Source organism: Sus scrofa, chromosome 2, assembly GCF_054392235.1.
Source record: "Sus scrofa isolate SSC_HxYL_T2T_F1_AM1 chromosome 2, Sscrofa_HxYL_maternal_Yorkshire_Landrace_v2.0, whole genome shotgun sequence".
Classification (NCBI taxonomy): Eukaryota; Metazoa; Chordata; class Mammalia; order Artiodactyla; family Suidae; genus Sus; species Sus scrofa.
The window spans coordinates 13,406,185-13,431,779 of NC_139384.1; the positions used below are offsets into that span (position 1 = coordinate 13,406,185).

The window sequence follows — 25,595 nt, forward strand, 5'->3', positions numbered from 1 at the left end:
TCTCTCTTATCCCCAGTTTTTGGCATATGATGAGAAATATTGCTTTTTGGATTATCTCCCAGCCTGGGTTTTAAAAATGATGTCAACCGTGTTGGTTGGCGGGGGGATGGGGGGGGACTTTGAGGTTGAAGAAGCCCACCCTGATTCCCCTCCCCCAAGAAGGGGTGATTATCCAATATTGTTTCTGGAGCTCAGCCAAGCTCTTTTCCTGATCTCCCCAGCACCACCACCACCACCACCACCACCACCACCATCAGTCATGGGGCTCTGACCCCTTTCCTGGGGAAACTAAGTGCCAATGAGCCTAGAACACTAACTCACTTTTCCAAGTCCTTCCCTCCGCTGACCATGACCCACCCAGACTCGCCTCTCCCTGGGTTTCTTTCCTGATCACTTAGCACCAACAACAGGGGGTGCTATTTTCCTTAGATGGTAATTGGGACAAAAGAGAGGGAACCATGGGGAAAAGGAAGACTTCAATTGATGTCTCCGCTCTTTTCCTGCTGGTTTGAGGAATAGGAAGAGTAAGATCCCTCTCCTTATACATAGCCCTCCCTCATTTTCCCATCCCAGGATAGATATATAATTTCTTTGATATTTATAATATATATATATATATATATATATGTACACACACACCTGGTAACGCAGAGAGGAAAAAAATAGAATCCGTAACAATAATAAAAAAAATTATTTCTGGTTTAAAAATGATCTGGTTCCCTCCAGGGCGAGCAATTGCACAAATGTCCACTGAGTCTGGTCCAGGGGTTAAGGAAGGGAAGGTCTTAAAAGGTGAAGGGGGTTACTACCCCAGTCTCAGGGCCCCGACTCTCCGACTCCCCAACCCCACTGCATGTTATAAAATACTCCTCATCCTCTTGGAATCGGTGTTTGAAAAATGTCCATGCAGGGGAGGGGAGCCCCTCGAGGAAAGGAAGGTGGCCACCTGAGGCCCTTTGGTGTAGGCGCAGAGGCGTGGGGGAGGGGAGGGGCCCAAGGCTCACACCGAAATCTCATAGGTGGTGCCACCCACCCCTGACACCTTCTTGACTCCTCCCCTTGTGGGGCTACTGAGAGGCGGCTGGCCTGGGCCAGGGGAGGCTGAGCCTATACTCTTGGGCTGCCCGTTGGATTTGCTGTAGGCCGTCTTGAGCTGTACTTCATCTCTGGGAAGAAAAGAATAGGCAGGTGTCAAAAGTGAGACAACACAGAAAAGGGAGGTAGCTTGAAAAGTTAAGAGGAAAAAATGATGTACTTTCTACCTAAAAACTTTCTTCCACAAACATTCCCTTCTATGTTACTGCCCTGCTTAAACCAAGCCTGAGTCCCTCTCTACCCTGTTCCTTCTAATAGCAGCCATCTGGTACACTTACTCTTCAGCAAAATAAATTACTTTTTAGGAAGACCAAGAAAAAATGATTAATCTTTAGTCTCTTAACAGGAATGGCCCATGAAGAGTAAAATGGAGTCAGAGTGAAAATGAAGGGCTATCCGCAAGTAGGCTAACCGTGGGTCCCCTTGCGCTGATATCTTCTGCAGGGCAGTATGCTAATTTTAAGTCCCTTGGGAGCCAGGATGGACTAATACTTACTTGGGTGTCAGTAATGGCTGCAAGGCCACTTCCTCCGTCTCAGAGACACCAGGTGGGGCTTTTTGGCTGCTGTAAGACATAGATCGGCCCAGGTAGGGGGCAGTTGGGCCTGGTTCAGGGGAGCCTAGTCCCCGGCCCCTTAGCCCGTCGGGCTTGCCAAAACGCGGGGCGGCAGGTCGTCCGAGTGGAGTCTTGCCCAAGGGTGATCTCTTTGAATCATCTGAGGAGGAACTAGTACGAGGGGCATGGCCTGAGCCTGGTGTTGACTGAATGCCTGAGTCTCCCAAGCCTGGTTCTTCCTCGTGGCCTGGGACTGGGGGTGACTGGCGTAGCAGCTTCTCTCGTTCTTGGAGGGAGGCCACAATATGACGCGACAGATTGTCGTACCGGACTGGTGAGGGCTCTCGGTGCGTTGGGCCGGTTGGCACCAAACGTGGGTGCCTCTCGGCTTCCCGTTGCTGGGCCAGCCGGGCTGACAGGAAGGGAGAGGTGTAGCCTAAAGGCGGGTCTGGCTCAGGCCCTGCCTGCACAGACTCAAAATCAGGGCTGTCTGAAGGAGTGAGCAGGCTGTCATAAGACAGGCTTCCATTGCGTGTCTGGTTGGCCAAGCTCTTATAGGAGGTGGAGGTTGTGCCCTCTGAACGAATGGACTGCAACTGGCCCAGCTCAAAGCCTGTGCCCTGGGCTGACTTGAGGCTGGAGGAGCGGGAGCCACTGGATAGTGGATCGAAGTGAAAGCTTTTGCCAAAGGTGGGAGAACGGAAGCTCTCTGGCTCCAAACTGGGCTCTGAGCGGTAGCTGGGATGGCGGCTGCTCTCAGCAATGGAGGTTGGCTCCTTCAAGCTGTCCCCACGACTCAACTAAGGGAAAAAGTAAAGCAGGTTCTTAGTATTCCCCCTTTTGTGGCAGATGTTAGGCCCAGAGCCCAAGGAGTCAGTTAAAAACAGTGTCATGTGCCAGCAATATGCTTAGAACTCTCACGTGCATTATCTTTAATCCCTAAAGCACATCTCCCAGTAGGAACAAATATCTTATTTTAAAATACTGGAATGAGGAGTTCCCGTCGTGGCGCAGTGGTTAACGAATCCAACTAGGAACCATGAGGTTGCGGGTTCGGTCCCTGCCCTTGCTCAGTGGGTTAACGATCCAGCGTTGCCGTGAGCTGTGGTGTAGGTTGCAGACGCGTCTCGGATCCCGCGTTGCTGTGGCTCTGGTGTAGGCCGGTGGCTACAGCTCCGATTCAACCCCTAGCCTGGGAACCTCCATATGCCGCGGGAGCGGCCCAAGAAATAGCAACAACAACAACAACAACAAAAAGACAAAAGACAAAAAAATAAAAATAAAATAAAATACTGGAATGAGGCTTAGAAAGGTTATGGAAGTTCTCTGTGATGGCAGAACTGGGTTTGGAACTCAGATCTGATGCTGTAATCAGTGTTTTTATCTGTTAGGCTCCAGGGACCCCTCCTGGAAAAAGGACATGCTATCAAGGACTCAATACCACTAATGCCAACAATTAGTAAAATGCCTTTGGTTTTCTTCACTTCCCTTCTCCCAATCTTTTCCCCAGAACAGTTGGCATACATCACGACCCTTCTGCTACTGCTTTTTTTTTTTTTTTTTTTTCTTTTTTGGGCCACACCCAAGGAATATGGAGGTTCCCAGGCCATGGGTCAAACTGGAGCGGCATCTGCAGCCTACACCGCAGCTCACAGCAACGCTAGACCCTTAACCCACTGAGGGAGGCCAGGGATGGATACCAGTTGGGTTTGTTACACTAGCCACAGTGGGAACTCCATGACCCTACATAAGAGTCCTCAATACCTTGGCGCTGGAAGAATGAGGCATGGCGGCTGATGCACTGCTGCTACTGTAGCCTGGCCGATACTTGTACATGGTAGGTGTTGGTGGGCTGTCCTTGCCCAAGAGGCTGCTGTCTGCAGAAAAAAAGGCCCCAGGGAACAGCACTTTAAAAGTGGATCTCTTAACCAGGCTAGAGTTCCTCAAAGTACAGGGGGAGAACACGGTAGGAACAGATATACCCAGCAAAAGGCAAGTCCTAGGAGCACACGTGAGTTTGCTGAAATCAGACTACAGACCCATGCCAGCACAAAACCGAGAGTGAGAGAATGGACTAAAACAGCTCCCAGGATGTTCTCTGCTCTGTCCAGATGCTGACAGTTACACCCACAGAAGTCCAACTCACTGCCAGTAGCTAAGTGGCATCCCCTTTCTCCCAGCTGCCCAAAGTAACTTCAAGCACAACTCCCTAGGTTTTCTCAGTCACAATGCAGGCATTATCGCCCTACCCTTGCCTGCATCTTCTCTGCAGCTCACAAGTGAGGTTCTCACTCCTGCTGCTGCCCTTACCCTCATTAGTAGCCAGGCTGAGGTGTGTGCGTAGCCCCGTGTAACGGCTCAGGTCCGGCTTAGGAGGAGGTGGAGGTTCAGCATCTGCAGACTGGCTTTCTGTTATCTCCAAGCTTCCTTTAGACTGGATAAATGGAAAATCAGATTTGGAGAACTGAGTGTTAGGGCAACTCAAAGTATTAACAACCTCGTGTAAGAAGGTACACACTTCTGCAGTGGTAGCCAAGAAAATAAGAGTCAGTTTGGGGATGGTACTCATAAAGAAAGTTTTCAATAAATGTTTCATTCCATCACTGCTTTATCCATTTTCACCAACAATTGCTTGTTGAGCTCCTACCATCTGTAAGCTGCTACATTAAGTCCTATGAAGACATGCAAATGAAAGACTCAATTTCTACTGTTAATGAACTTAATCTAATGGGAAAAAGAAGATACATATTTAAGTAAGTTTAACACAAATCAGAAAGTGATAAATACTATAAGAGAGGGGTAAACAAAGCAAGTTTCCATCTCTTTGCCATGGGTGAGATTCCCCAAGTGACTCGGCTGTACTTCCCTGAATGCCTCACCTTAGTTCTCCTCAGCTCTCCCTGGATGCCATTGTCCATGATCTTCACAGTTATTTGCCCATCTGACACTTCTGGCCGAAGGAAGGGCGGTCTGATTACAATCGTCTTCTCTTTCTTTGGTCTCCCCAAATACCTGAGTGTCAAGAGTGAGAGGGCTTTCATTCATTCATTCGAAAACCTCTATTGGTTATCTACCTTTTGTAACACATTTTTACCAATACAAGAAACACTCCTACCAAGCCAGTGAAAAAAACAGGACTGAACTGATTTCTTTGATTTGATGAAGAATAACTGCAGTTAAGATCAGGCCTATGGGGAGTTCCCATCGTGGCGCAGTGGAAACAAATCCAACTAGGAAGATGAGGTTGCGGTTCGATCCCTGGCCTTGCTCAGTGGGTTAAGGATCCGGTGTTGCTGTGAGCTGTGGTATAAGGTGCAGACGTGGCTCGGATCTGGCATTGCTGTGGCTATGGCGTAGGCCGGCAGCAACAGCTCCAATTCAACCCCTAGCCTGGGAACCTCCATGTGCCACGAGTGCGGCCTTAAAAAGACAAAAGACCGGAAAAAAAAAATCAGTCCTATGGGCAGATACACCCAGCTCAAGTCACTCTGGAGTAAATCTCAGCCCCAGCTCTCCAAAGAGAGTAACAGACTATCTAAAGAATACAGCTAGGAGTTCCTGTTGTGGCTCAGTGGTTAACGAATATGACTAAGAACCATGAGGTTGCAGGTTCGATCCCTGGCCTTGCTCAGTGGGTAAGGATGCGGCGTAGCTGTGAGCTGTGGTGTAGGTCGCAGATGCAGCTGGGATCCCACGTTGCTGTGGCTGTGGTGTATGTAGACCGGCGACTACAGCTCCGATTAGACCCCTAGCCTGGGAACATCCATATGCCGCAGAGGCGGCCCTAGAAAAGACAAAAAGACAAAAACAAAACAAAACAAAAAAATAGAATATAACTAAACTCACAGGGTCCATTAAAGGACAGCATGCCCCTCTCTCCCTTGAAGGCACTTCTGAGAGAACCCTTCCTAAAAGGCCATCTCCCACCAGACCTCCCCTCTACCAGAACAAACCCAAAGACAAAAGTTTTGACCAAGGGTAACCATTAGACCAAAGGGGTAGGTGTACCTGGGTGCTGGGGAACTGCAGAGTACACGGCTGACATTGTTACAGCAGCCATTGGTGAAGGGATTCACACCTCCCCGGAATTTACCCGTAACCTAGAGGGAGGGAAAAAGGACCAGATCAGTCAGACAATGTGACCTTGACTTCCAAATTCCAAAACACAAATCGATGACAAATTACTGTGCACCCACTATCTGGGAGATACAAAAATGAGCAAAATATAATCCTACCATAAAGAAGCTTATACTCGTGATAATTAAGAAAGGGAACTGGGGAGTTCCCATCATGGTTCAGTGGTTAATGAGCCCGACTAGTATCCATGAGGATGCGGGTTCAATCCCTGGCCTGGCTCAGTGGGTTGAGGATCTGGTGTTGCCATGAGCTGTGGTGAGGGTCTCAGACACAGCTCGTATCCCGCATTGCTGTGGCTGTGGCGTGGGCTGGCAGCTGTAGCTCCAGTTCGACCCCTAGCCTGGGAGCCTCCATGTACTGTGGGTGCAGCTCTAAAAACACAAAAGACCAAAAAAAAAAAAAAGAATGGGAACTTAGGGTGAGGCCAGGAAAAAAAGAGGAGTTCTCTTCACGGCTCAGCAGTTAACGAACCTGACTAGAATCCCTGAGGACACGGATTCGATCCCTGGCCTTGCTCAGTGGGTTAAGGATCCCATGCTGCCATGAGCTGTGGTTTGGGTTGCAGATGGCGGCTTGGATCTGGTGTGGCTGTGGTGTAGGCCAGCGGCTAGAGCTCCGATTAGACCTCTAGCCTTGGAACCTCCATATGCCATGTGTGCAGCCCTAACATGGGGAGGAAAAAAAAAAGAAGAAGAAGAATGGGAACTCTATAGAGTCAGGGTCCTCAGTTCAAATTCTCAGGCTATTCATGGTAGCTATCTGACCCTAAATATCAGTTTCCTTAGGTAAAATGGGGATATATACCTCTCTGAATATTGAAAACTCAGATAAAATACCTAAGAGTAAGCAAGTTAAGAGTAGTTTTGTATGCGTGAAAATAACTGTTTTCCTTTAAGCAGCATTAGAAGGTTCTTGAAGGATGACCCGGGTCTTTTATTTGTTTCTATAAGCTCAGAACCTAAATATACAGAGCCTGTACTACAGGAGACATTCTATTAATGTCTGTTAATTAAGAAATGGCCCATTCTCATGCTTACGTGAGGAACTTGGACACCTCATCATAAAAAGTATTCATTAATCACCTATGTGTGAAAGCGCTACGCTCTACACTAATCACAGGGCTAAAAGAGACTCATGCTCTGCTCCTAGGGGGTCTCCCATCACTCCCCCGTACCTGTTCATTGGTTGTGCGCCCCCTAGCCACCAGCACCACGTGAAATCCCGTGAGGCCAGCTACCGGGATAAAGAACAAGCCAGCCACACACATCACTGCCATTCTGAAGCCAAAGAGTCAAGGAGAAGAGAGCAATCTTGATCTCACCTTCCCCAGCCCATGCCCCAGCCATCAGCTTCCCTCTGACCCTCACTGCCACAGGACTCAACTTTCTTCATTCCTCCCCCTCCCAGTCCCGCAACCCACAGGCCGTGAAGGATACGTGACAGCCGTGCAGACCCCTGAGAGTTCCTCCATGTGGTAAAGGACATAAAGGAGGCCAAAGCCGAACACACCCATAATGTGGGCCGTCAGGGAAAGGAGGAAGAGGAAGAAATAACGGTAGTTCCGGCGACCGATACAGTTGTTCACCCAGGGGCAGTGATGATCAAATTCCTAGGAGCAAAAAGAAACAGACTGAGAGGCAGCCTTAGACCAGAGCACTCCATCATTTCTGTGAGAAGATGAACTTAAGTGTTGTTTTCAATAGTCTGTGATCATGGATACCATTTAGTTACAAAGTTTAAAAACAGGCACATGCAGGTTTTCTTGTTCTATCAATTTGTAAGGAGGCGCTTCCAGAGGTTGATCAAAGGCCAAGGCTGCCTTTCGAAGAGGAACAAATGTCAGGAGCTTTGCAAAAATATTAAGATTCATGAAAAAAGAGGCTTGGAAGAAAAACCTGGCAGACAGATGTTTACAGCTAAGGGGGGTTTACACTGGAAAGGGGGGTTAAAAGTAAAAGACAAAGAAAGCAGAAGGACAGGCAGAAAGAGAAATATAATGGTAAAATTTGAATGCAATAGCATGATGTAGTAGAAGCAAGGGACAACACAAAACCAAGACGAATATCCAAAAGATGAGCCAAGGGACGGAAGACTGGCACTCAGACCACTGGTGTTGGAAAAACCTAGGCTTACCCACTTGGGGTCCCTGCTACAGTGGAATATTTACACTCTATCCATCATGCACACAGAGCCAGGACACAGCCCAGGTAGTTAACCAGGACTACCTTTCATCCAAGGCCAAGAAGTTCAGTTCTTACTCTATGGGCAGGAAGATGGTAACTGAGGACAAGCTTACCCCACTGAGAGTTCTTACCTCCACACAGTTGTCACAGACACTGCAGTGGGAACATCGAGGAGGACGGTAGAAGCGGCAGGTGGCACACCATTTCATGCGCACCTGGATGCCCTTGATCTCCACTGTTTTGTAAAGGGGAGCTCGGAAGTCATCTTCCTTGTCTTCATCCTCCTCAGCTGCAGAGAGGAAAAGTTAATGAAGAAATGACTACGCCAGAATTGTACTAGGCACTAGGGAGGCAATGATATCTGAAATATGGCTTCAGGAGTTCCTGCTGTGGTGCAACAGGATCAGTGGCATCTCTGCAGCGCCAAGACACTTGGATCCCCAGCCTAGCACAGTGGGTAAAAGGATCCAGTGATGCCGCAGCTGTGACATAGGTCAAAACTGCTGCTCCGATCTGATCCTTGGCCCCAGTACTCCATATGCCATGTGGGGCCAAAAAAAAAAAAAAGAAAAAAGTAAAAAAATTTTAAAAATAAAATACGGCCTCTGCCTTCGAGGAATTCGGTCTAAAGGTAAGAGAGACTAGGAATGAGTAACTTAATACTGTGAGATCAGCTCTGTATGCAACAGTATGGAAATGCAGATTTATTCTACATTGGGAAACACAGTTCAAGAACATGACTCAGAGGTGGCTCTGATATGGATATGCTGATATTCTTGGTTTACATATTATGAATATATTTCAAAAGAAATAGATGATTTACATATCAAAGTACATACATAATGAGTTTGCATAATAGTTCAGTATCAAGTACACAACTGAACTACAGCAATCCAAAAAAAGGAACTAACGAACTAACATCAACCTTTTTCCCCTGCACAACTGCTTCCCCAAAAGATTTTTTTTTTTTTGCCATTTCTTGGGCCGCTTCCGTGGCATATGGAGGTTCCCAGGCTGGGGGTCTAATCGGAGCTGTAGCTGCCAGCCTACGCCAGAGCCACAGCAACGCAGGATCCCAGCCGAGTCTGCAACCTACACCACAGCTCACGGTAACGCCGGATCGTTAACCCACTGAGCAAGGGCAGGGATCAAACCCACAACCTCAAGGTTCCTAGTCGGATTCGTTAACCACTGCGTCACAACAGGAACTCCAGCTCTTTCTCTTCTTGAAGTTCTATAGTTCTTTGATTACTCTTAAACTTACCACAGTGTATTTATTTATGTAAATGCCTCCCTATCTTCCCCTCTAGACTGAGCTATATGAAAGCAAGGAGCCTTAAAAAAGTGTTCCCAAGTGATCCTTACGGTAATCAATAAATATTTGATAAATGAACTCGTTAAAAAAGGCTTCCTTGGCTTTGGTTTCGTTAACCTAATCTTTAAAGCAAAAGTCGAGAAGCACAGTGACACAGGCTCTGTGAGCACAGTGAGTTTCAGGAAAACCTCATGTCACTGTACTTGCTGTCCCATCCCCACCTGTCTCACTCTTACCAGATAACTTCACATTTAAGAGAAAAATGAGATGTCATCGGCAACAACCATCATCAATTTCTCTTTCTACCTCTTATTCCACTAATAATGGTCCTAACTCTCACCTCCTAGTCCAGAAACAGCCTACTTCTGTAAGCATAACCCTTCCAACATGCAGAGGAAAGCATCTCCTTCCTCCAGAAGGTCACTCTTCAATTAGCCTCTTTCTTCAATTTCACCTTCTCTCCCTTCTCTTATTCCATCTCCTCAGGCCACCAACATGCTAAAGTCTTTGGTATCATTAAAAACAAACAGGAAGTTCTCCTGTGGCGCAGCGGGTTAAGGACCCAGTGATGCCACAGCTGCAGCATAGGTTCGAGCTGTGGGTGTGGCCAAAAAACAAATCAACAAACACTATTCCTATTAAGAACACTAATTTCTTAGTTACTAAAACAATGGCAATTTTAAATTCCCATCCTTTTGGACCTAATTTCTAATACTGCCAACCAGCAGCTACTTCATAACTTTCCTTAGTTCCCACTTTTTCCAGTTCCACCTCCTCCTAACTTTTCTTGCTCAATCCCTCTTCAATGACTCCTCCTTATCGTCTGCTCATTATTAAAATGTCAATGCTGGTCAGGTCTGATCCTCGTTCTTTCTAATCTCATTTTACTTTCTCTAGACAGTCTTAACATCTTTTGCTTCAAATACTACATGGATGAGGACTCTGAGACCAAGGTCTTTGAATCTGACTACTAAGCTGCCCACTGGGCAACTCTACCTGACTGATCCATTAAACAGCTCAAATGGAACATGTCTAAGATGTCCTGTCTTCTCTCCAAACCTGCTCAACATTTCTGTAACTTCAGTCATAGTTTATAAAAATCAGCATCCAACCTAACAAGTTTGGAACCTTGGACCGATCCCAGGCAATTCCTTCACCCTCTCACTCTCCCCAAATAAACAATTAGACAAGAAATTCTGAAAATTCTGTAAATCCAGCTTTGAATTCAAGTTCTCATCTGGTTTGCACTACTGCAGTAGCCTCCCAGGAGGTATCTGTTATGTTCTTAGAGGAATTATTTTTGTGGAGTTCCCGTTGTGACTCAGCAGTTAACAAACCCGATAGCATCCAAGAAGATGCGGGTTCGATCCCCGGCCTCGCCCAGTGGGTTAAGGATCCAGCATTGCTGTGAGCTGTGGTATAGGTCATAGACAAGACTTGGATCCAGCATTGCTGTGGCTGTGGCGTAGGCCAGCAGCTATAGCTCCAATTTGATCCCTAGCCTGGGAGCCTCCATATGCCATGGGTGTGGCCCTAAAAATACCAAAATAAATATATATATATATATTTTTGTAAAAGAAAATCTGATCCTATGATTCTTCCAATTAAAGACCTCTTTTAGGAGTTCCTTTGTGGCACAGTGGGTTAAGGATGTGGCATTATCATCGCAGCAGCTTGGGTCACTACTGTGGTTTGGGTTAGATTCCTAGCCTTGGAATCTCACACATTGAGGACACAGCCAAAAAAAAAAAAAAAAAACCAACCAAACCAAACCAAAATAACCTTCTTGCTGTCCAAAGAATTATAATCTATTTAATTCAGCATATAAAGTCTTTTACACTTGGCTCTGATTTATCTCTCGCCCCTTCTGGCCCTACCATACACTCTATCTTCTACCCACTGAGTTCAGCATTTCACAGCTACAAGCTTCTGTATGTGCTGCTTCCCCTGCTTAGAATGCCCTTCCCTTCCTCTACTTGGTAAAGTGTTTCCTATGTACCGTCAGCAGCATTTGCCCCATTTCTCTGGGCAGATGTAAATATACCTCTTTCTAAGGTCTCAAGCTTATTCAAGCTTCCAAAAATCATTGTTTCTCAAAGGTAGTAAAGAGTTTCCAAAAGAGAAGGGGGAGATCTTACCTCGAGGGAAGATCCCTGGGTCCATGAAGGTGGCCATGCTGAAGTTGGCCAGCACAAAGAGAAAAACAATCGCATTGTAGATGGGCACTGCAGGTGACACAGAGAGGCTTAGTCCTGGACAGCTGCACAGATAATAAAGAAAATGAGGGGCTGCCTCTAGTACTGTGGACACAACTATATAAAAACCTCTAAGAACCCATACCTATATATAAATCTTGCCTCAAATTACCTTTATCCTTCCCAATAAGTGGGTCTAGTTTCCCAGAAAAATGCTCATTTTAGATCAAGATACAAGACTTAACCCCTTGCACTGAGGTCCATGATCTTCAGATTCCTTCTTACCCTGTGGCTCTTTCCATTTGTTTTTGACTCTGTCCTTACCTCCCTTTTAACCAGGCACAAGAGCTAGGGACTAAGTATGAAACTGACACCAGCTACACTCCCTTTTCTGGAACAGCCTGAGGCTTCTGGATCCCAGCCATGCCCCACTGACCTGCACACTGGCCCAAAGCAAGGGACACCACCTGCCTCTCTGGCTCCTCTTCTCTCTTCCCAGCTGGCTCTGAACCACTCTCAACTGCCTACATCAGATATTCCTGAGAATTTTATTCAACTAGAGGCTAGTTCTCAAGGTAAAGAAAAGGAAACCACTCACATATAAGGATGCCAAGGCACAGGACTAGACCCTTTGAGATCAATAAATGAAGCAGAAGAGTGGAGGGTGGGGGGGGGGGGAAGCAGGTATCAGACCAAAGCAGCCCTAAATCCTGCAGGAAAAAGAAAGTGGCCACACATCCAATATTCCACAGGGTTCAAATCAAAGATATGCTTTAGGTAACTTTTCCTTGACACAAAGAGTGACCTGGTCCATGACTAAGCTCAGTTTCTGTCAGGACAGCAGTCTCAGCAGGAGTGCTGCCAGCGCTCTCCCTTTCTCTGAGGATGGTTCCTGGGAGCTGGAAGGGTCAGAAGAACATCTGCTGTGCTGCTTACTTGGTCAGTAGTATCACCCTCTCTCCCGTGTCAGCTCAGGAAGAACTCCCCAAGACAGTGGCTCAATACCCTAATCTGCTTTGTGGCTGAGAATTTAATCTCCAGAATTAGGCCAGCATCTGTCCTCGTCCCCTTTATCTAGACCAGCCAGAAGGAAAGGAAGAGTTCACTGAAGGAAAGGAAGAAGGGGCCGGAGAACAAGACAGTAAATGAGCCTGGAGAGTTATTCCACAGAAGCCCTGGATTCCGTTGAGAGGTGATCTGTCTCCAGCAAAATTAAAAGCACAGCCCTGAATCGTGAGTCAGGACAGTCTGAAAGACCCGAGCTCCCTAATGAGAAAGAAACTAATGATAAGAGGCAAAACTCATTGTCACAAAGCATCTCACAAGTCTTTGTCTTTATCACCACCATCTATTTATTCAAATTCCATTTAACCTGTCATTAAAAAAAAAAAATTAAGTAAATATTTATGGTGCACTGGACTTTTTAGATAGTAAATATCAATTAACTCTTTGCTTCTCTGGCTGGGTCAGGACATAATTGGGAGACAAAATAATGAGGCTCAGAGGGAAGGCACTGATTTCAGTGCAAAAAAGGGACTTTCTGTCACAGCTCTAGTTTTAGTCGACTGAAGTCTCCTATGGAAGCCTCTTTCCCTGGGAGTTCTTTGATTCGGAAAAGCTGTCCCCATACCTTGGCAGGGTTTGGGGTAGAATACAAGCAAGAAGGCAGAGTCTTTACAAAGCCCCACCCAGAGCCTGATCCTAAGGAGGGAGGGAGAGAAACTGAAAACCAGTCATCCAGGTCAGAGCCCCTCCCTAGTTCTTAGCTGTCACTTCAATTTCCGCCCAGGGAAGAGGAGAAAGGGTGACTCACTTGACTCCCACAGCCTGGGAAGATAATTAGAAGGGAAAAAGAAATTAAATCCTTAGAACACTGAGGTGTCCATGATTTAAGTCTTATTCCTAGAACTGACTACTGAGACCTCTTGAGCTTTTGCAAAAAGTAAGTTTATCTCCAAGGGAAACAAAGGTGAATGAGAACAAGCCATCAGTCCCCTCACAGACCCAGATGTCCATCTTTCTGACCCCATTTTTTCCTTCAGTTTCTGCATTTCCAAAGCAAATCACCTAGTTTCTCGGCTCTAGTGCCAATGACCTGCCCCCGGATAATGAACTTTATCCCTGCAAACTGCAACCTTCTTGATAGCAACACATCCCAGCTGAAGTGTGGGACTCTAGAATCAAGTTCCAGTATCTGTTGCCAAAATCAAGCCTACCCTCACAGTGGCAACACAAATAACCTCACAGGCAATAGCTGCTCCTAGATTCAACTTAAAAGCCACCGCTTCCAACCACAGCACTCTGAGAAAACATCCCACCCAAGAGAGGCCTGTGTGAGAAGAGCCTGCTCCTGCTGTATCCCGCATTCTGCTGGGCTCCAGGAGAGGCTTGCCATTGCTACAGTACTTTGCCAGATTCCTAGGTGACCACCCCAAGTGGCCTGTCTGAATCTGTTGCCTTTGATGGAAGGAGATGAGGGCCGGGCTGAGGAGAAGCCGTCCGGGCTCGTCCTCAGCCTATGGCAACAATCATAGAGCTCCAAAGTATAGGGAGTGGCTGTAGGCTGGCTGACTCATGATGAGACTCCCAGACCGACACCATCCCAGGGAGAACAGGTTCTTCTGCCCACCTGTTTGCCACTTCTGTTTTCAAGGCCAAATAAAATATTGGGAGAGTAGATTTCAATACCCACACTCTTGAAATCTTGAAAATCTGTTTCCTAGCCCTAACTCTTTCTACTATAAAAACAAATAAACGAACAAAAAACTGCTTAAGTTCCTGGTAAGAAAAACAAGCAGCAGTCAAGAAACTTTGGATTTTAATCCTGTCTTTTTTTTTTTTTTTTTTTGCTTTCTTAGGGCCGCACTCATGGCATGTGGAGGTTTCCAGACTAGGGGTCTAATCAGAGCTACAGCTGCAGGCCTATACCACAGCCACAGCAACACCAGATCCAAGCCATGTCTGCAACCTACATCACAGTTCACGGCAACGCTGGATCCTTAACCCACTCAGCAGAGAGGCCAGGGATCAAACCCGCAACCTCATGGTTCCCAGTTGGATTTGTTTCCCCTGAGCCACGAAGGGAACTCCTTAATCCTGTCTTGATCAATGCTTTGCTATGTAACCTTAGGCAATCCACAGGAAACTTTCCAAGCTTGTTACTTCAGCTACAAGTTACATATATAAGGGAAAAGGAGACAATGTTTGAAAAGAGCCAAAAATTCTTTTCAAACCAGATGGCTTAATACTGAGCGTTCATGGGATAGAAAACAAAAGAAAATGATTAACTATCTCCATCATCATCATCAATTATCATTCCAGCTCCACCTTCATCCCGAACTCCACTTCCTCTGTCTCAAGTACTAGATTCAAGAACACTTAATACAGAGGCACTTCGCTCCTCAAGACCAGGTCTGTGCATTCCTCCCATGCCTAGCACATACCTGGAGTGGGACTAATGTTCTTTGTTGATGAGGCTAGGCTAGGACGAATACCCCACTTCTTGCCCCTAGGGCTCCTCAAGATTCCACGGGAAAACAACCTCCCCTCTTCTAGATGGGTAAATTTCTCATTAAACACCTGACCTGTCCTGTCTTAGACTTTCAAGCAGCTGAGTGCAAGGTGGAGGACTTGGGCACTTATTTCTGGATGAGAAAATAACGTGGGAAGGAAAAGGAACAACCACTGCTCAATTAATGCCCTAAATCACGAGGCTGCTCCCACTCAAATCAGGTGCTAGCACCTCTGCAGTCATGAAAGAAAGAAAGGGCCCGAGGGAGAGTCACTGAGGTTGCCCAACTCTAGATAAAGAAACTGAAAAGGAGGAAGCTCTCTCATGGATGGGACACTGGAAAGACCGACACGGATTTCTGGCCAAGCCTGACTTCTGCCCTTCCCGCAAAGGATTGCTTGCGGCCGAGACTTCACTCCTGCACCCTCCCTGACAATTTTAGAAAAGAGACAAAATGGGACACTAGCTGACTTAACTTCCAGCTCAAGGAGACTTTAGGGGATACAACTCAGTGATTTATTTCAAATGGTATTGCCAGGAGCCCGAAGACGATCTCAGGGGTCCCCAGGAAGACAAAGAGGAGACACCCAACGGCTGGGCTTCTATATGCCAGCCTCACTTGAACCAGAGAGGCCCTACTCTTATATTTTAAATACCAGAGGTCCACAGAAGATCTCATTTGAGGAAATCAAAAAAATAAAAAAAAAGTCATATTGCTTAAATAAACTGCTTAAATAAAGACAGCCCAGAAATCTGTCCTGAGGAAAATGCCAGGGGGAACTCTAAGACTTCAGGCGCTTCTAACTTTGAATTGGGGCAATAATTCCAATTACAATCAATACTGTCCTCCAAATTTTTTTCTCTTAAGGCTAGGAGACCATGGAATACAGAGGACCCCTGCTTTTCTGGCACTAGGCAAGGGGAAAGTAGGTTAAATAGCTTCAACTATCAGTTGAGAAAATGCCTATGTAAGGACAACTATGGCAAAACTGGTATAACCAGCCAAGCACTTGGCTGGTTCCAGATGGTTCCAGATGAGCAAATTAAGAACAAGGATTCTGCTCTCCCAAACTCAGGAACAGATGGGTTGAAAGAGAAACCACTCAGCCAGTCCTCCTAATTTCCTAGCTTCCCAAAGGCTTTGCCTTCTAAAGGAAAACACTCTCCCCAACACTCTCCATATCAGGTGGATAGAACAAAGAGAAGATGCTCACATGGGAGCATCTCTCCAATCAAGCAGGTCTAAGGGTGTCAAAACTGGTCTTATCTCCCCTAACACAGCACCACAACTGCTACAAAGACGCTAAGGTCCCATATAAATGTCACTTGGTTAAAACACTCATTCTACCTAGTGGCCATAAAAGGAGAAACCAGATGAGGCCAACACTGAAGACTCCTCCTTATTGTCAGTCAATGTATTAAGAAAGACAGTACACTAAACACTCTGAGTTGGAGCAAGAGAAAAAGATGATGAAGAGAAGTCAGAGAAGAGCAGGGCTGCTCTAGATCCCTGAGGGATTAAACAGATGTGCTCAGGCTCAGAGCTGGAGGCTGAAGAATCTACTCTTTTTCATTTATTTATTTATTTATTTATTTATTTTTTATTTTTTGCTATTTCTTGGGCCGCTCCCGCGGCATATGGAGGTTCCCAGGCTAGGGGTCTAATCGGAGCCGTAGCCACCGGCCTACACCAGAGCCACAGCAACGCGGGATCCGAGCCGCGTCTGCAACCTACACCACAGCTCACGGCAACGCCGGATCCTTAACCCACTGAGCAAGCGCAGGGACTGAACCCGCAACCTCATGGTTCCCAGTCGGATTCGTCAACCACTGCGCCACGACGGGAACTCCTGAAGAATCTACTCTTAAGAGAAGGAGGTAAGAAGTAGAATGATGCTCACACCTTAGATAACAGATTCATTCTTTCCTTGTTTAAAAACTAAATAGAGGGATTCCCATTGTGTCTCAGTGAGTTAAGAATCCGACATAGTCTCGGTGAGGATATGAGTTTGATCCCTGGGCTTGCTCAGTGGGTTAAGGATCAGGCATTGCTGCAAGCTGCAGCACAGGTCGCAGATGCAGCTTGGATTCAGTGTGTCTGTGGCGTAGGCCAGCAGCTCCAAATAGACCCCTAGCTCAGGAACTTCCATATGCCATAGGTATAGCCATAAAAAGTGGAAAAAAACAGAACACTAAATAGGGAGTTCCCGTTGTGGCGCAGCAAAACGAACCAGACTAGGATCCATGAGGATGCAGGTTCCATCCCTGGCCTTGCTCAGTGGGTCAAGGATCTGGCCTGGCTGTGAGCTGTGGTGGAGGTCGAACAGGCAGCTCGGATCCCCCATTGCTGTGGCTGTGGTGTAAGCTGGCAGCTGTAGCTCCGATTCGATCCCTACCCTGGTACCCTCCACAGGCCCTGTGAGTGGCCCTTAAAAGCCAAAAACAAAAGGAAAAAAAAAAAAAAAAAAAAAAAACCACTAAATAGAAAAGCATCATATTTATCGTACTTTTGCAATATTACTCTTTTGGCCAAACAACCCACAGTTCTTAGAATTCCTTTTGGCATCAGAAGCTCAATTTGGGGTGTTTTCCCTCCTTCCTATCTAAGACTTAATTTCTGTTCTAGTTTCTCCCCATGACAAAACCTGCCCACACCCCAGCAACTCCTGCTTCACTCATAGTCCAGACTGCTTTTATTCCCCACCACTTCATTTTCTTCCTTTTGCCAGCAACCCCACATTGCTCTAAACAGCACCTCACAATCAGGCTTGAGCCTGAACCACAACAGAGTGAACTCCCCAGAAAATCTAGCACGCTCTGATTGTTCCATGAGCTACAACTAGAACACTAAATCAATGACTCAACAGTTTAAGGCTCAGAAGCCTAGTACATGTTAATTTATAAACAGGTAACTGCACAGATGCTTGCCAGGTAGTCAATTAAGATACTGGGGAAAAGGAAAAGGATAAATCATTCAAGTCTCCTCCAGAAACAAGCAGATGAACATAGGCTGAATATCCCTAAGTGGGAAATCTTTTGACAACCACTGTCTTTCCAAATGGGACCAGAGAAGAGGAGAAATTACTGTCAGGTCCTTCAGCAGGAACTAATGTGAAGGAAGCCTTCTAGGACTCGCTTCCTAAATAAAACTCGCTTTTTCCCAGTGGCCTTCACCTCTCAAGAGTGCAGAGGAAACCATCTGAGTAATACCAACAGCCAAAACCGTCTCAGGTATACCTTCTAAATCAATCCTGAAATCCTGCAGTACCCTCAGTTCCCACAATCTCAGATCGAAGCCTCAGACATCCTGGGGAGGAGCCACTACTATCTGAAAAGCCTTTCATCTAGTCCTGTGCTCTCAGAGAACTGATTGCTTAAGCCACATCGAGCCTCTCTGGTGCTTCCCTCCCACTTCCTTCCTAGTTCCGAATCATCTAATGATGAGGCCGGGTAGGAAAATATGAAGACATCTGTGATTCCAAAGGAAGGAAGGCTGGGGAAGGTAGAGGATTTAGCAGGGTAAAATTTGCAACAAGGCCTGTTCTTACTCTTCTTACCGGTGTCTCTGGGGTTTGGATTTACCTCTATCAGACCTCATACACTCCTAGTCACTTGGCTTTGCAAGTAAGGAGCCAAACTCAAGAGAAAAAAAAGGATCCCCTAACCTCCCCGGCAGCCCCCCCATCACCACTGCTGGGAGGGAGAAAACTCACGTAAAGGCAAAGAAGAGGGTCGTGGCTCCCACTAGGAAGATGGCTGCTGCTGAGACCGGAACATACTTGCTGGGTTTGAATCTCTTTCCAGACTCTGCGGGCATGTTGGAGCTCTGATGGGAGATCTGCCCTGCCGCATAGCCCAGGCCCACACAGCGGCAGAACAGACAAGAAAACGGGACGAGGGAGACGACGGAGAGCAGAGTACAGAGGAAAACCAGGGAAACAGAAAATGGAGAATTATCACCCTTCCCCCTCCCAAACAGAACCAAAGGTCAAAAGATCTCAAACGAAGGAAAGCACATGGGAGGGGGAAAGGTGATTCCAAATGATGAATAACCACCTCCCCAGAACAAGGCAGAAGGAGAGATTAAGAAACACAACTTATACAGTTTACAAACTGGAGACAAACAGTAGGCTGTACACATGCAAATGGCTGCAGGTGGAGAACGCGGGCAGTCGGACAAATCCAACAGCTCATGGATGGAGGGAAGTCTTCAGAAGGAAAGAAGGGGAGGTACCAGGGTAGGACAGAACACCTCCAGCAAGGAAAAGTTCTTCAGAGGAGATACTATAGTACCTCCCCGACCACCGCGCTTCCACGAAGTGTGAGCAGCACCTCAAAGAGGTGTGCCCCGTGTGTTTCTATTTCAATCCAAGAAGGAACCTGGGGCCCCTTCCAGCTTTAAAGAGAAGCTGCTGCTACCACAGTCCTTGTCTCTTTTAGGCAGTTTTCTCAATGCCACCACTCCCACACCTTGACTTCAGGGCTTGCAGTCTGGCAATGGTGGTTTAATTTTATTTACTTTCTCTTGATGGCTAAAGCTGGGCAGCAGCTGTTTCAAGGCTGAGTTGTAAATCCTTTTCTTTGAAGGGGAGGGAAAACGAGAGAGAGCATACAAGCTTGTCTGTCTTCAATCTCTTCTTGTTATTCCCAAACCCTTTAAGGGCTCCGTTTCCTATACAGTTCATGCAAAATGAAAGGGAAACATAAAATCCCTGAAGCCATGTTCTTCCCAATGAGCACAATAAGATGAATAAATCAATTCCACTTGATGACACTTTTAAAAGGTTACTGTGGAAGAGGTCCCCGTTCCCAGGTGAGATAATGTCTCTGATCTTCTTCAACCTTGGGATTTTTGGATGCAGAGTTCAACTGGATTACAGTGCCTCACCTGGAGAAAGACAAATATCTTTATCAGAGAAATTCTTTCAGGGCATTTCTTAAGAACATCAAGGCTAGGAGGTCTTTTGTGGTGCAGCAGGTTAAGGATCCAGAGTTGTCACTGCAGCGCTACAGTGGCCGGGGTCACTGCTGTGTCTGGGTTCACTTCTTGCCAGGGAAGTTCCACATATCCACCACCTCCACCAAAAGAACGTCAAGGATAAAACCCCAAAAGCTATTCTGCTTAAAAAGTGCCCTTTGGGAGTTCCCCACTGTGACTCAGCAGGTTAAGAACCAGTGTCCAGGGAGTTCCTGTCATGGCTCAGCAGAAATGAATCTAACTAGCATCCATGAGGACGCATGTTTGTTTTTCTGTTTTGTTTTGTTTTGCTTTTTAGGGCAGCATTTGCAGCATATGTAAATTCCCAGGGTAGGGGTCTAAGTGGAGCCAAAGCTGCTGGCCTACACCACAGCTCACGGCAATGCCGGATCTTTAACCCATCGAGTAAGGCCAAGGATCGAACCTGCGTCCTCATGGATGCAAGTCAGATTTGTTTCCACTGAGCCACGACGGGAACTCCGAAGACGCAGGTTCGATCCCTGGCTTCACTCAGTGGGTTAAGGATCCAGCGTTGCTGTGAGCTGTGGTGTAGGTTGCAGATGAGGCTCGGATCTGGCATTGCTGTGGCTGTGGTGTAGGCCAGCAGCTACAGCTCCGATTTGACTCCTAGCCTGGGAACCTCCTTATGCTTCAAGTGCAGCTCTAAAAAGACCATGGAGTTCCCGTTGTGGCTCAGGGGGTAACAAATCCGACTAGGAACCATGAGGTTTCGGATTCGATCCCTGGCCTTGCTCAGTGGCTTAAGGATCCGGCGTTGCTGTGAACTGTAGTGTAGGTCGCAGACACGGCTCGGATCCCGAGTTGCTCTGGCTGCAGTGTAGGCCGGCAGCTACAGCTCCGATTAGACCCCTAGCTGGGAACCTCCATATGCCTCGGGAGCGACTCTAGAAAAGGCAAAAAGACAAAAAATAAAAATAAAATAAAATAAAAAGACCGAGAGAAAAAAAAAAAAAAAAGGAAAGAAAGAACCAGTATCCAAAAAGATGCAGGTTCAATCCCTGGCCTTGTTCAGTAGTTAAGGATACAGTGCTGCTGTGAGCTATGGCATAGGTCGAAGACATGGCCTGGATTTGACGTGGCTGTGGCTGTGGCTGTGGCGTAGACAGGCAGCTACAAGCTCCAATCCAAGCCCTAGCCCAGGAACTTCCATATGCTGCAGGTACAGGCCCTCCTGCCCCTCAAAAAAAGGCCCTTTAAAAAGAAAGATGATTTTCTACTTCACTATGTGGCAAAGGACTCTGAACTGGGAGGACACTGGGTTCAGAATTCTTTACTTTTTTTTTTCTTGGTCTTTTCAGGGCTGCACACGCAACATAGGGAGGTTCCTAGGCTAGGGGTCGAATCAGAGCTATAGCTGCCAGCCACAGCCACAGCCACGCCAGAATCATATCTGCGACCTACACCACAGCTCACAGCAACGCCGGATCCTTAACCCACTGAGTGAGGCCAGGGCTTGAAAATGCGTCCTCATGGTTACTAGTCAGTTTGTTTCCGCTGAGCAATAGGAACCCCCTTCTTTACTCTTCAAAGTGCTGTTCATATTGAAAAAAGGAAAATATGGCTTCACCTGGCCTAAGGTCATCCAAAAACCAGTTCCTGTAAGGCGCCCATCTCACCTGACATAGATGGGCAGTAACAAAGACCAAGAATATCAAAATCTAAAAACAGGAGTTCCCGTCGTGGCACAGTGGTTAACAAATCTGACTAGGAACCATGAGGTTGCAGGTTCGATCCCTGGCCTTGCTCAGTGGGTTAAGCATCCAGCGTTTACCGTGAGCTGTGGTGTAGGTCGCAGACTCGGCTCGGATCCCACGTTGCCATGGCTCTGGCATAGGCCAGCGGCTACAGCTCCGATTCGACCCCTAACCCGGGAACATCCATATGCCACAGGAGTGGCCCTAGAAATGGCAAAAAGGCCAAAAAAAAAAAAAAAAAAAAAAAAACTAAAAACAAACAAGGGCATAGCAGTGAAGGGCAGTCCTAGAAAAGAGATTTCTCTTTGACCAAAGAGAATATTTATTGCTACAATGAAAAAAGAAAAAAGTAGGACAAAATTAGGACAGTAAGTCCATTTCCTTTCTGTATATGTCTCCCTTGCTCTCGCTCTCTCATCCCTCTAGCTTTTTAGTTATAGCCTTAAAGAGGCAAAAGCTGAATATTTGGTTATCTGGAATAACTCATTAGAGGAACTGGATGAGCAATGTCTTTGCACTGAAAGGTGAGATGCCCTCTATAAGAACCAGAGTCTAACCAGAGGGGTTGATACTTTTCTTCCCAATCAACAGTTTTTTTTATTTCTACTTTGGCCTATTAGGAAGTCAAGGGAGACCCACCTTCCTGATATGATTTAGAATAACAATTATTTCTGTTGATGGTAGTAGTAAAATAACACTAGTGCTTTTGGATTTTACAGGATGCTTTTCATCTAGTGATCTCAAAGCACTTAACTGACATTATCTGATGACAGAGTTCCTTATCCCACTCCTTAAAATTAAAGGCTAGAGAATGCCTGGGGCCATCCCACTGAATGACTTTGAGCAGTCAGGTTCAGAACCCAAGTGTTCACAGGTCCCTGCGTCAACACAAACCCTTTCTACTTCTTTCTCCTTCACTACACTACCTGCCCGGTGATGACAACTTGGAATCTGCAGACCAAAAATTTTATATAAGGATTTTTCCCACCCAAGAGATGCAGTATCTCCCCTAGTACCAAAGGCAGAGATTAAACTATCAGAAGTTTTGAATAGTGAAGTATAAATGTACCCTGGAATTGATCACTTCCTCTCTTTTCTGAGGCATGGAACGCAAAGGTGCCTTCTCTCAACATGCATTCTCTCCCTCTCAACAATGGAGTTTGAGAGGGCCAAACAGCATTATCAGACTAGACTGATTCCTACTTGAATCGAAGCCCAACTTTCTGAATTTAGGCCTAAGTAACTTTGTTAATAATGAGAAGGCAGAGTTCCCGTTGTGACGCAGCGGAAACAAATCCGACTAGGAACTGTGAGGTTGCAGGTTCCATCCCTGGCCTCGCTCAGTGGGTTAAGGATCTGGCGTTGCCATGAGCTGTGGTGTAGCTGGCAGATGTGGCTGGGATATGGCGTTGCTGTGGCTCTGGCATAGGCCAGCAGCTGTAGCTCGGATTAGACCCCTAGCCTGGGAACCTCCATATGCTGCGAGTGTGGCCCTCAAAAGACACAAAAACAAAAAACAATGAGAAGCCAATTCTTGGTTTGCAGGCAGTACTATTAAAAATAAACTTTACCCTTAAAACTCCAAGATTAGAGAAGGAAAATGGCACTGCTTGTATTTTATCATTTAGACACCACATATTATTTCAGATTATATTTTCTGACAGGAAAAAAGTCACATGGGCTACTATTGCCATAGTAATTCAGAGCCACAAAAGGCCATGCAACTTGGGGAGTACAATACAAGGAAACAAGAGAGATCAGCATCTGAGATGTTTAAGGTATGTATGTTAGAAGTGACAAGACAAAACCTAGGACTTTATTGGGTGTAATAAAGATGCATCAGCTCTCAGCAGAAGGATGTACTGTGGGTAGTAGGAATGAGACCGCAGGGTGACTGTGGCTCATCAGAGCCAGTAGTCTGGATCCATACCAGTAGAAAAAGGTGCACAAGAATGTGTATGTCACATTCGGGCATAGAGCAATCTATGGATTGGAAATATGTATATATATATATATAAAACAAATTACAAAGGTTGGGTTTGAGGGCTTTAACAAAGGTTTAATACAAGTACCTCCTTAAAGGGGTGAATAGGTATGGCAGCAAGACTGACAGCACAAGTATTGCTTGTTGAAATAAAGAAGTATAATAGTATAAATCTTAATACAAAGTAACCAAGGTATCATGGAATAACCCACATGTCAAAATACTGGCTGAAGAGTCAAACAGAAGTTTAATATGGGTGTTATCATTACATACGGGGCGGCGGGGGTGGGTGGGTAGTAAAGTACATGGCAATATAAATCTTGTAAGCATTAGGTGGGTTTAAAGAATGGGTGATAAACATTCTGAAGAGATTTAACCCAGTACAGAGAAATACTGGGATAAAACGATAGGGATGCGAATAAGGTCAACCTAGACAAGATGGCATTAACCAGGAAGTGAAAAATCCAAGGCAGAAAAATGATCTAGAGTATAACATGTATCTAATCCTACACCTCCTTTCGTAACTTTAAGTCTCTTACTTCTCATTTCAATGTTTTCATTCGGCCAAGTGGGTAAAACGCTTTCTACCTCCCTATCTCACAAGAGATTCCTATAGGTAAAATAATGTCAAACACATTCGAGTTCCACTTGTAAAAAGTACAGAGTACTAAAAGCATGGAGCTCCCGCTGGTGGGGGTAGGGGAGGAAGCGGACGGATGCAAGAGAACAGGTAACAGGATGAGGCTTGAGCCAAAATAAGTATCAGCAGAGTGGGGTGAAGGACCTAAAAAGCAGGGAGGGAATGGCACCCAATCCCTACCCCGGAGCGGGGGCATCGAGAATCACGGTAAGGGGCAGGGCTGGCCGAGACAGGGAAGACCGCATCCGCGGCGGCAGGGCCCATTGGAGCCCCGGGAGACTACAGAGCCCCGGGTCGCAGAGCCGGGGGCGGGAGGGGCGGTGGCTGGGCGCCAGGCGCGTAGGGACCGGGGTCCCCAGCTGGGACCCGGCGACCCGGCACTAACCGGTTCTGAGCCCCGGCAGCCGTGGATCCCCGGCCTCTACTCGTCGTCCGTTTCCGGGGCCCACGGGTCCCGCCGCAGTTGGATGACCCGGCCCGGAGGAGGAATGGGGCCTCAAACCACCTCCCCCTCTTGGGTCCCCCTTCCCTAGAGGTCACTCTCCCCTCCCACCTTCCTGGCCCGACACTTCCGGTTCCGTAGGGGCCGGTGTCCCCGGTACTCACCCCCGGCGCTGTTCCCGTCACCGCTACCGTCGTAGTCGCCGCCGCCTCCCGGTAGTGCCGTCCGGCCTCTGAGAGGCAGCGCGCGGCCGCCGCACGCTCCACGCCCGCCCTGCTCAGCGCGCCCCCGCTCAGCGACGCTCGCCTTCGAGTCAGCGCGCGGCCGTTGCCCTCAGAGCCGGGTCTCGAGCCCTCCCAGCGTTCCCATTGGCTCCCTGTCCCGGGCGCGCGCGACGTCTCGCGCAGGGCACGTTCCTCTCATTCATGCGGCTCGCGCCGCCGCGCCCGCCCCCGCTCACTCTCCCATTCACCCATAGCCCCCACCCCGACGCAGCTCTAGGGCGTGCGCGCGCACGCCGGCGACCGCGGCGACCTCGCGGTCTGATTGGCTGCAAGAGCACAGCGCCGTACCACGCGAGAAAACGAGAACGCGCGCGCAAGGGCCTTCGACCAGCAGAGATGGGTGGGCGTACTGCGCAGTAGTCGGAAAAGGGGAAATGGCGGGGCCACTCTTCCCTTTTTCTGCTTCCTGCTTTGTGCCCCTCCCGTATCGAAGCAGGAAAACTCAGACGTGAAAAATAATTAAATGTGCGTACCGAGAGTACTCAAAAGCAAGTAGTTACCCTTCCAAATTCGCCAAACCCCCTCCAGTAAGTGTGGTACGCTCCAGACAGGCTTCTGGA

The 25,595-nt window shown here is 47.1% G+C and overlaps 1 protein-coding gene and 1 pseudogene across 1 annotated transcript; one reads left to right on the forward strand and one right to left on the reverse strand.

Annotated features, from left to right (window-relative positions):
• Window positions 1-672: 672 nt before the first annotated feature.
• On the reverse strand, window positions 673-25,105 carry ZDHHC5 (zinc finger DHHC-type palmitoyltransferase 5). The gene is made up of 12 exons (XM_003353850.5): window positions 24,916-25,105; window positions 18,706-19,880; window positions 11,425-11,546; window positions 8,103-8,260; window positions 7,225-7,397; window positions 6,963-7,065; window positions 5,660-5,751; window positions 4,531-4,663; window positions 3,962-4,085; window positions 3,416-3,528; window positions 1,592-2,451; window positions 673-1,166 (listed from the first exon to the last, which is right to left on the reverse strand). Exons 2-12 carry the CDS (start codon window positions 18,807-18,809, stop codon window positions 1,001-1,003), a joined length of 2,148 nt encoding a protein of 715 aa, XP_003353898.2. The 5' UTR covers window positions 18,810-19,880; window positions 24,916-25,105; the 3' UTR covers window positions 673-1,000.
• On the forward strand, window positions 24,472-25,595 carry LOC146405108 (uncharacterized; annotated as a pseudogene).

Excerpts from the sequence above, each read along its gene's own strand:
- ZDHHC5 (XM_003353850.5), bottom strand. The coding sequence starts at position 18,809 with ATGCCCGCAGAGTCTGGAAAGAGATTCAAACCCAGCAAGTATGTTCCG. Across the intron at positions 4,664-5,659 it reads TGCAGTTCCCCAGCACCCAG|GTATTTGGGGAGACCAAAGA; the intron begins GTACACCTACCC and ends CTTGACACTCAG. Across the intron at positions 3,529-3,961 it reads CAGCCTGGCTACTAATGAGG|ACAGCAGCCTCTTGGGCAAG; the intron begins GTAAGGGCAGCA and ends TTTTTTCTGCAG.